Genomic DNA, 12,104 nt, shown 5'->3' with positions numbered 1-12,104 from the left:
GAATTACCCAACAGGGCCACCCACAGCTCAAATTTTAGTTGATTTAGCAAGAATTTGCCAAAATGACAGCAGTATATGGATAGCCTTAGAAAGGAACCTCCTGTAATTATAACTGCCAGTTTGAATGGACTATTTGGTCTATTATAGGATGTGAAAGAGTAATGGATATCCTGGCAGGATCAACAAATAATACAATGATATGACAGACCTCAGACGGACTTTAGAAAAACAAACAGCAGTGTTAATTCTATTGACAGTCTATATATTATTTGTCTTTTTTAATTTTCTCTGGGTTCTACTTTATCACCAATAACACAAGGTTTGGGGATCGTTTGAAAATGTTTAGGCTTGTAACAGACTAATTTTAAATGGAAATCTGGCCTGGCCAAAGAATGGATGATACATGACAATATATTCCCAAAGCATTTTAGGTTGAATAAAGAAAGGGCACAGAAGAATATGGTCCCTGCTTTCAGTCTGGCTTTATCTAAGTGAAACTTTTTTTTTTAATCACAGAGAACCTTTATTGGACATTTGGAAGCATACAGATTCTACAAATTCTCAATATATAGCACCCATTAGATCAAGTCATATAAAAGTAAATAATTATAATACAATGTTGAGCGATATAGCCTGAGGTAGATCTGGGGCCTTCAGTGTTAAGTCCGATGGGCCCACCAGTGGACCGAAAGAGCAGGTATGAGATTAACACAGCGTGTTAACAGCTACATATTATACCTCGACTATGGATATAAAAGCAATATTGCAAATATCAGCCTACCCCAATATCGTGTTCACAACTAGGTCAACCGGAGCCAAACCAGGAATGTAAAGCCAACCTCCCCAAACTCTATCAAATTTAGCAAAGCATCCTCTGTGTTCATAGATAACCCGCTCATATCATAAAGTGGTTCCCATATGCATAAGTCATTCCTTAAGAGAGGGAGGGGAAGCACTTTTCCAGTGGAGTAGTATGGCTTTACGTGCCTGGAATAATACCATAGAAACAGCTTCCCTAATACAGGAACAATATCTTCTAGAATACCCAATATGGGGTCAGGGGGAAGATCAATTTGGAGTGCTTCATTAATTGTACTTAGAACCAATCTCCAATACCTATGCAGTTTAGGGCATCTCCACAACATATGTATTAGATCCTCATGATCTGTACTACACTTTGGACAAGCTAGATTGCACAAAAGTCCCATCTTAAAACAATTTAACCGTGGTATAATGAACTTGCAGCAGAATATACAATTGTGTCAGTCTCTGAGATATATTTAAGGAGCTATCATGTAGTGCCTGTAAATCCATTTCCCACTGTTCTCCTGTGAATTCCCCAACATCAAGTTCCCACCTCTCCATGGTCCTACAAGGAAAGGATACGCTTCCAGGTAAATAGACAATACTGAGGCGTAGCAGCTAGAGATAAGGCCTTTCTGGGTCATACTATGTTGTAACATGCCAAAAATAGGGGTAGAGACAGAGAAAAACCAGACGGTAAGTTTTGAGCCAAAGTGAAAGACTAGTTCACTTATACAAGTAAAGACTTGTTCACTTTTACAGTGAAGGAAATGCGTATTTGATCCCCTGCTGATTTTGAATGTTTGCCCACTCACAAAGAAATGATCGGTCTAAAAATCAAATGTTTGGTGTATTGTAACACTGAGAGACAGAATAGCAACAGAGAATTCAAAAGAAATGCATGTCTAACAAATGATGACTGATTTGCATGATCATGAGGGAAATAAGTATTTGATCCCCTTCACAAAACATGACTTAGTACTTGGTGGTAAATTCCTTGTTGGAAGTTGGAGGTCAGACGTTTCCTGTAGTTGGCCCCCAGGTTTGCACACATCTCAGGGGGGATTTTGGCCACTCCTCTTGGCAGATCCTCTCTAAGTCATTAAGGTTTGGTGGCTGACGTTTGGCAACTCAAACTTTCAGCTCCCTCCACAGATTTTCAATTTTCAATCGGATTAAGGTCTGGAGACTGGCTAGGCCACTCCAAGACCTTAATGTGCTTCAAAGGCATTTTATGAGTGTGATCAAATGCCTTTGATTTTTAAAAACAGTGTAATTTACAACTGGTAGTGATGTGAGGTCATTGCTTCCAGTTCCCTATATCTTAGAGACAAACAGAGCAGTTCCGGTCTTTGTTCATCTCTATGAAGCGCCGGCTGGTCAGTTGGGTGTCTGGTGGGATGGGACAGGCTGATAAAGCTGCGAAAGGCGGCTGGAAGGCGGTGTCCTCTCCCTCCGATTTTAAAAGCAGTCCAGCGGCTAGTTAGCTGTGAAGATTGCGTTTACGAGAGAGCCGAACTTGGGCTCTAAAAAAACGGTATCGGATTGATCACACAGGCATCATCCCTGTATAGCCATTTAAAGTCCAGCAACATACCGGTACATCACTGGTCTGCAAGTGGCTAAACCACGCTTTATTACAAAAAAAAAGGATATTGATCCCACCACAACTGTTGAATCATACATGTAGATGTCACTTTCAGTGTTACAATCTTCTGATATTCCTAAACCAAAATCACCACATGTTCATGAAACCTGTCCTTTTGGGTATGCACTCACCAGACCCACATGCTGGAAGGCTGCCATGGTTGGCAAGTATCGCTTGTGAAATCTCCAATTGTGGTATCAGCATGTAAACTTCATAATCTCCATAAATCTCCTTACTCCTCTCCACCAGATATCATGGTCATGTAAAAGCAAGAGGTAACCTCCAATGGTACAGTAACCAATGTCATCTATTTTATTAAATGAGTAAAAATCCACTCACAAAATGAACTAATAAAAACCGTCGTCTGGCCTATGGGGTGTAAAAGAACCATCTGAATGGCTCCGCCCACTGCCCTCAAACGAGGAATAATGCCTTCTGTCTGTTTAAGAAGACTTTACTGAGCTATGCACTGATTAGAACGAATGTAAAAGTGTGGAAATTACACCACAGATTTAAAATCCTTGTATAGGCCAAACTTTGTTTTATCTCTTTGATAGAGAAAGGGAGAATTAAAATAAACTCAGATGATTTTTTTTTTGTTACTGCCCTTTCGGGTAGATATCCCTTACATTTCTGTCCCCGGGGCCACAACAAGGAAGTGAGTGAAAATTCCTACAAAGTGACAGGAATTCCCCTTTTATAGTTGTTCCCTGAACAGATGACCCTCGTTGGAAGATTAATTCTCACCTCTTGTTCCTGTGATAATTTAAAAATCTTTTGACTCCCCCTCACTTTGAAGGGTGAATCTCCACAGTGGGGACACAGATAGCAATAAAAACCCAGCAAAGGGTCCAACCCTTCCTTACAGCATCCAAAATTGTTTTACATTTACATACACTTTACAGGTAAAATAGGGTCAATTGTGTGATCATCAAAAATACACTATATTTTCAGTTAAAAATGAATAGTCGCAGAATAATTGTCTATGTTATTTATTTTTAGATTCTGAAACCAAGAAATCATGACTTCTGGCACAGATGCCACAAGGAGGATAAAACGTCTTAGATGGATTTTATTAGAAGTGTTTGAGGAGGACGCAGACGGTTTCTGTGATGAGATGGGATCTCAAGGCCTCATAACCGCGGATGAGATGATTCAACTTCAACATGATGGAGATCCAAGAGGGAGAGTTGAACAAATGATGAGCATTATAGTTCAGAAAGAAGAACTCTGTCAGAAATTCCTGTTTCGTCTTAAGAACCTGATCCTCAGATTTCCAGCACTGAGTGACCTGTCCCACCACTTTTCAGAAAGTAAGTTATCTGAGCTATAGGAGTATTTTAGGCTGAGGGATCTCATCCTACCTATCCCACCGTACCTTCAGTGTCACTTACAATTCTCTTCTCCTCTTCTTTTCTGTGTTGGGGTCCCCCAAGGTCCTGTTCTTGGCCCTCTCCTATTGTCGATCTACTCCTCCTCCCTGGGTCAGCCTCCCATTGCTTTCAATACCATTTCTAAGCTGATGAAACCCAAATCTATCTCTCTACCCCTCAGCTCACAACATCAGTCTCCTCACACATCACTAAATTACTGACCAACATATCAGACTGGATATCACACCACTTCCTCAAACTCAATCTATCCAAAACCAAGCTCATAATATTTCCTCCCCCGTGTGCCTCTTCCCCTGACTTTTAGTCAAGATCAATGACCCAGCTTTTAATCCGTCCCTGCATACCAGGGTACAAGGTGTAATGCTGGACTTTGAACTCTCCTTTCAGTCCCCCCAGCCAATCACTTTCCAAAACTTGTTGTCTCAACCCTCGTAACATTTCCAAAATATACCCCTTCCTAACTAATGACACCACAAAACTCCTAATCCACTCCCTGGACATCTCTCGCCTCGACTACTGCAACTTCCTCCTCATTGAATTACCTTTACATAGGAGTGCCCCCCTTCAGCCCATCATGAATGCTGCTGCCAGAACTAACCATTTAGTGTCTGCCGTCCCTCTCTGCCATTCCCTCCATTGGCTTCCGCTCACCCAAAAAATTAAATTCCAAATACTAACAGCTTACTAAGCCATCCACAACTCGGCCCCCAGCTACATCAAAAACATAGCCTCAAAATACCAACCAAATCATTCTCTTCATTCCTCCCAACACCTCCTGCTCTCTAGCTCCCTTGTCACCTTCTCCAATGCTTGCTTCCAGGACTTCTCCTGAGCCTCTCCCATCCTATGGAATTCCCTACCCCAATCTGTCCAACTATGTCCTACTGTGACCACGTTTAGACGATCCCTGAAAACTTTTTCTTCAGAGCCTATCCTACCTCCACCTAACAACTGTACTTTTATTTTTTCCATCAGCTAATCCCCCACAGTTATTACCTTTTGTATCACTTGATCCTCCCCTTTTAGATTGTGAGCTCTAACAAGCCGGGTCCTCTGATTCCTACTGCATGAAATTGCATTGTAACTGTCAGGGCTTTTTTCCCGCAGGGGAACGCTGACACCTCCAGCACTAAATGTATGTGATGGCAAGGGGTGATGGGGTGTGCTGGAAGGTCTATTGATATTGGCTGCTGGGGGATCTATTGTTGCTAAGGGGGGGGGGATATTGCTACTGTCTTTGGGGGAATATTGTATTACTTTTCTTGTTATCATTAATAAATTACAAAGTACTTAGCACCACAAAATGATACTTGGCTCTGTATTCTCTAAAAGGAGCGGTACTGGGAGGTGGGTAGGGGGTGGAACCAAGGGACGGTGCTCGGAGGTGGGGGAGGGCGGAGACAAGAAGTGACTCAGAAGGGGGGCGTTTCTGAACCTATTTTCTGAGAAAAAAAGCCCCGGTAACTGTACTGTCTGCCCTCATGTTGTAAAGTGCTGCACAGACTGTTGGCGCAATATAAATCCTGTATAATAATAATTCACTAAGAATTAAGCACTTCAAAAACGAGATTATAACTTGCGAACCACCTACTATTAATCAAAAAGGTGCGCTAACATACAACACATCCTCCTTATATGTGTAAATATTGTGACACAAATATACATTTAAATTATGCTGCGCTCCTCCTCAAAGTGAAAAATAATAAACTAAAAATCAGTTCATATTTCCAAAGAAACCATATCATAAACCAAAAATATATCAATATAAAAACATGTGATCAACAAAATAAGATGTGACATCCCGTGCTTAACATTTGCAAATAATGAGTCTCTGTGAATAAGTAGTGACAATTCCCAGTGATTCAAATCAATAACTAATTCCAGGTGACTTCCTTAGTGAGATGAAGATGTGCGCTCCCCTCCAAGATAGCCTATACTAGGCTAATAACGCTTGTGTTCACTATATGGAACGGTAGTGTGTTGCACCATATGAGGAATGGTGGATCCCTCTCAGCCGGCTCTCCGTTTCCTATCCCTGCTGGGATCTTACTCTCCCCTGCTTTCCTCTCCTCTGCATATGCCCTCAGTGGAAAGAAAACATTCCAGAGATAGTGCTTTATCCTTTATAAAAAACTTTAATAAGGCACCCAACTGCACTCACATATAAAAAAGTAAAAAAACGCTTTTGTGTATACAGAGCTGCGTCCTCAGCATGCCAAACAACGCATGCCTGGTGTGAACCTGTCATCCTCGAATGGCCAGTGACGTCGTAGCCCCTCCCCTACGCGTTATGCCATTGGTCACGCGCAGGGGCGGACTGACAACTCATGGGGCCCCTGGGCAATAGGGGATCATGGGGCCCCTGTGTCCTTGCCCAAATTCAAAAAAGCCTATGAAGAAGGTACCAGGGGTATCTCATGGGGCCCCCTAATGACCCCGGGCCCTCGGGCAGTGCCCGAGTTTCCAAATGGTCAGTCCGCACCTGGTCACGTGGCTTCATCAGTGGGTTGTGATTGGACTTCACTCTTCTATTTGATCTATATATACTGACTATCCTCCATTTTGTTGTAGTTAACATGGGCGCGGCCATCTTTTTGGGGCCGTAATTCAACTGATTACATTCTTCCCTGCCGATGTTTATACTAAGGATACAATGTTGCTGTTCGACTCTATACTACATGTCAGTCCCATTCTTGGACTAACGGTACACATTTACATGGTACAACAAAGATGAATACATAACGATACTAAAATATATATTATTGTATAATCCATTATCCTCCATTATACAGCCTAATCAAATGTAAATATATCAATCAATGAAACAATAGTTTATTAAGTATCACAAAGATTAAATGTATTAATATATCAAATGAAAATAAAAACAAAATAAAATAAATATAAATAAAAAATATTGAAAAATAAAAACTATATAAAATAACTAAAAAATATATATATAAATATATAAAAAAATAAATATATATATATATATATATATATATATATATGTATATATTATATATATATATATATATAAAAATAGATAGACCACCAAAGACTATACTAAATATATTTCCCATCATCTTTAACCAATTCAATACCGGGCAATTTTAAACCTTCCTGCCCAGGCCAGTTTTCAGGTTTCAGCGCTCTCACACTTTGAATGACAATTGCGCGGTCAAACAACACTGTACCCAAACTAAAATTTTATCATTTTCAACTAGAGCTTTCTTTTGGTGGTATTTAATCACCGCTGGGGTTTTTATTTTTTGCTAAATTAACAAAAAACGACCAAAAATTTTGAAAAAAAAAAAGTTTCTTTGTTTCTGTTATAAAAGTTTACAAATAAATAATTGTTCTTCATAAATTTAGGCCGAGATGTATTCTGCTACATGTCTTTGGTGAAAATAACCCAAATTAGGATGTATTATTTAGTTTGTAGGAAAGTTATAGAGTTCACAAACTATGGTATAGATCTGAATATTGATCAATCCTGAAGTACTGACAGCCAATCTAATTTCTTGAGGTCCAAGAATGTCAGAATAGTACAGATACCCCCCAAATGACCCCTTTTTGCACAGTAGACAGTCCGGCGTACTTCATAAGAGGCATGGCGAGTTTTTTGAAGTTGTATTTTTTTTGTTTTTTTATCTTTTTTATATTTTTTAATATTTTTTATTTTTTTTATTATTTTTTATAAATTTTTTTTTCTTTTTTTAAGATTTTTTTTTTCATATTTCACTATAACCAAAGTAGTACAATGTTACCATAGTAACATTGTACTACTTTGGGGAAGTGATCAGTATTTTTTTTTTTTTACACAATTTGCTTATAGCAAAGAATTAAAAGCAAGCATTTACCTGAATGACATCGATTCATTCAGGGTTTTTTTTTTTTTTTTTTGTGCATAGCTGTGATTTGGCCACAGCTAATCACATGACATGTGCATGTGATTGCTGTGACCATTCACAGCTAGGCAGTAGTATACAATGGATGGCATGAATGAAGCCATCCATTGTATACAACTGTCATTTGACCTGCTGTGATTGGTCACAGCAAGTCACATGGTACTGGAAACTGGGCCGATACTCAGATCTGTCATCGGCCGTGTCCGAGGTACACGGCCGGTGACAGATCGTGCCGCTGCGCTGCTCTGCAGGAGCGCAATCTGCGCTTTTGCGGGAGGACGCCATATGGCGTCCACCCGGAACGCTGATGACATTTGCCGTCCGCCATTCGGCCATAGGGGGGGCGGCAAATGGTTAAATAAAACTAAATATCACTAATAAAGCATGCTAAATCAAACTCCTTATTCAGACCACCTGGTGCCAGATTCCCTAACTCATAAATCCATAATGATTCCTTCTTACTAATTTCCCTGACCAGATTATCGCCCCTCCAGTGGGGATTGTGTTTTTCTATCCCTCAATATTCCACTTTATCTGCCTTACTGTTGTGAATAATTCCCCAAAAGTGCATAGTCAAATGATAATACTTAAAACCTATATTGATGTTGTGAATGTGCTCTTTCATGCGTTCTATCAAACTGCGTTTTGTTCGTCCAATATATATAAAAAATTACATGGGCATTTCAGCGCGTAAACAACACCTTTAGTATCGCACGATATAAACTGTTTTATTTTGTATTGTTTATCTTTACTAGGATTGGTAAATATAAACCTACGTTTTGGATTCTGTGGAGTTCTTTTATAACTGGTTTTAAGTATCATCATAAGGAGATAACCACTCCACACTCCACCATTAAAATCTATAATCTATCCAGTGCAGTGTTCACAGACACGGAACTGAATTTATTACGGAAAGGCCTCAATTTTGCTCCTAAAAATCCTCCTAATCTATTTGAAATATTTATAGATCTCAACAAATATGTCAGAAACCTCACTGTCAAGAGGTATTTCGCCCTCAAAAAAGAACCTTTAATGACTGCAGGTCCTCAGGTAGGGCAGTTACCTATTACCAGCTCCATTAGCAATGATCCCGCACTTCCCTTGCTGGAAAGTTTACTACAGGAAGGTGAATGTGATGGGTTTGCACTGGCCCTTGATGATCACGTGTCAACAGGTAAAGACAGGATCATTCATACGACCTTCAAACCTGCCTCCACCTTTTATCCACATTGGGTTAAAGGGAATTTCATCCCAACCTTTTATGACATGATGTTTGAGGATATCAAGAGGATCTGCGAACATAAACATCATAGGATTCCAAAAAACATCTCACACTGTTTCGGGGGCGAGAACCTTGACATCACTTTGACTCGCATACAAAACAGAGATGATATTATCATAAGACAGGCTGACAAAGGGGGTGATCTGGTCATCCAGGACAAAGATGTATATCTTTTGGAAGCCTTTAGACTGATAGGAGATTGTAACACCTATGAACAGCTCCGCAGAGACCCCCTACCGGAATACAAAGATGCTTTAAAAGGGTTGCTGGATGAGGCTCTGACCAATAAAATACTATCAAACAATGAATATCAATTCCTGCTCAAACAACACCCACTGACCCCTTATTTTTACCATATACCAAAAATTCACAAAGACCTGACTAATCCCCCTGGTAGACCCATCATAGCTGGCATTGATAGCATCTCCAGCAATTTGGGATGCAACATTGATTATTTCCTCCAAGAACTAGCCGTGAGTCCACCATCCTACGTCCGAGACTCTGGGCATATGCTGGAGCTCCTATCTTCCTCGAAGTGGTGTCCAGAATATAAATGGTTATCCTTGGATGTCACTTCGCTTTACACATCCATCGAGCATCAATATGGCATGTTTGCCATCAAACACTTTTTGGACAATAGTGACATACCTCCCATTCAAGTAGCTTTCCTACGAAAAGCCATCCACTATACCCTCACACATAATTATTTCTCCTTTCAAGGGAACTTCTACAGACAAATTAGAAGCACGGATATGAGAGTTAGATTTGCCCCTAGCTATGCCAACCTCTTCATGGGGTATTGAGAGGAGGAATCAATATGGAATAAAAACCCATGTTGGGCAATCTGGCCCTGTACGCCAGATATATAGACAAAATCTTAATCATCTGGCAAGGGTCAGACGATGATCTGGATGGGTTTCTTGCACACTGCCAAAATAAACCCTTTGGAATCGGCTTCACACATGTGGTGGATGCCAACAGTCTGGTATTCCTAGATCTTGAATTACGGACAGACTCTGATGTCAACATCCGCTCTAAAAAGCATTTTAAGCCTAGCGCAGGCAATTCTTACTTGCACGCTAGTAGCCATCACCACCCCAAATGGATCCGTAATGTCCCTTTTGGTCAGTATTGCAGGTTGAGGAGAACATGCACCACCAGAGGTGACTATGAGGAACAGAGCGCCATCTTGAGGACCAAGTTTCTAGAAAAAGGCTACAGTGAGGTCCACATCGAGGAAGCAAAGCAGAAGTATTGGGGCCAATATGAAGAGAGTCCACTGCATATACCACACACAGCTGCCAAGAAAGTCACTAAAGATCCCAACAATAGATTTAATAACCAGGTCAGGTTTTGCACCAGATTCAATAATAAAGCATTCGACATACAGCGAAGCATTCAAAAGCATTGGAAAATTCTTAAGCAGGACCCAGTCCTTGGTCAGAGCCTTGCCCCCAGACCCGAAATTGTGTTGAGGAAGCCTAGGGATCTCAGGAGTCACATAGCACCCAGTAGAATCAAGAAGCCTCTTGCTGGTGCCAGTAATACGGTCAATCCTTGGTCTGCCCTGTTTGATCAAAGGGGCAGTTTCAAATGCGGTGTGAGCAATTGTGGAACCTGCAAATACATGTGCCACAGAAAGAAAGAGGTGGCTGCCACCAATGGCCATACATAGAAGATTAAGCAGTTCATCAACTGTGCACTTCCTTTGTGATCTATGGGCTCATCTGTCCCTGTGGCCTCCTATATGTTGGCCGAACCATGCGCCCCTTGAGGGTCAGGTTTGGCGAACACAAATGTAACATCATTAATCACAAGCAGAGCAATAAAGGCAAATACAAATATTCCGTACCACGGCACTTTCAGGAGGCACACGGTGGTGGCCCATCAGGCATGAAAGTATTTGGGACTGAATCCATCACAGGAGATTCAGATGATGGAAGAAAATTCCAGAGACTATGCAAGAGGGAGACCTATTGGATCTTTACTTTGGGTTCCCTCTCACCCACTGGGCTTTATGAAGATCTTGAGATACATGGGGTCATTCACTGACCCCCGTTATGCATAGGTACCTTCTGCTGAGCTGCACATGTTCCCTAGAGTCCTACTCTCATCCTTTTGTCTCTCCCCCCCTTTTTTTTTCTCTCCCCTCCCCCCACCCCTCTTTAGTGCTAGTTCCATTATTTCCCTTGTGACCTATAGTGGGTACACCATCCACTACAGATGTATGCCTTAGATATATTCATTTTCAGCAGCTATGATTACTATAGTATCATCAGTATAGCTACCATTACCCTGCATCCTTACACATTAGGTTGCTCACTTCACATTTATTGTGTCACCCATAGGCGCATGCGCTCAACCGCATTCCCAGGCGCTTGTGTCTATGGGTCATTCATTGGTCACCCATTTTTTCATTCAGTTTCCATATATATGTGTGTGTATGTTTATGTATGTATGTATATACATGTTTTTTGTTTTTTACAAGAAAGCAGTTACTCATATGGACGTGTTACACACACATGTGCGCACGCATGTGGTCCAGTGAGTTCTCTCCGAGCACTGCTTTCTCATTATGCAAGTGCTTGTTCCATACACCTTTGACATCTATATTCTTATTGCACACATATATATTTTTTACAAAAAAAAAAAAAACAATTTTTTTTATATAGTTATTATTTTTTTTTTTTCCTATATATTTATATTTCCTATGCTTCTATGTTTATGCGTACACACGTATACCATACACTATACCAATTGTACCAGATATTATACTATATTGTAACAATGCTCATTTCATTTTATTTATACTTTGTAAACCATATTAAGAAGTTTTTGGTAATGTTTTATATTAACATTTATGTTTATACCAGTGATTTATCTCCTTTGCCCCTGTGACCCCTCAACCTGCTTAGGGGAGTGTCCAGGACGGCCCATGTGACCTTTGGTTCAACTATTAGTGAGCATATAAAATAGGGAGCAGACATTTGGTTAGTTAGCTTTGAAGAGGCAAGTCCTCGAAACGTGTCAGCCTATTGGATGTCTACACTCCCTATTGCGGACTGTTA

General features: G+C 40.5%; 1 protein-coding gene across 1 annotated transcript in view; it reads left to right on the top strand.

Annotated features, from left to right (window-relative positions):
* Positions 1–3,473: 3,473 nt before the first annotated feature.
* The window catches only part of LOC149435006 (interferon-induced very large GTPase 1-like), a 35,667-nt gene continuing 27,036 nt past the window's right edge, over positions 3,474–12,104 (top strand). Inside the window, exon 1 of the mRNA XM_089663100.1 lies at positions 3,474–3,765. Coding sequence (XP_089519226.1) covers positions 3,474–3,765 — 292 coding nt within the window. The remainder of the gene's footprint in view (positions 3,766–12,104) is intronic.

The sequence above is a fragment of the Staurois parvus genome, unplaced genomic scaffold (genome assembly GCF_062004578.1).
Source record: "Staurois parvus isolate SC_StPar_1 unplaced genomic scaffold, SC_StPar_1.0 ptg001626l, whole genome shotgun sequence".
Taxonomy (NCBI): domain Eukaryota; kingdom Metazoa; phylum Chordata; class Amphibia; order Anura; family Ranidae; genus Staurois; species Staurois parvus.
This window is presented reverse-complemented; position numbering and strand designations above follow the sequence as displayed.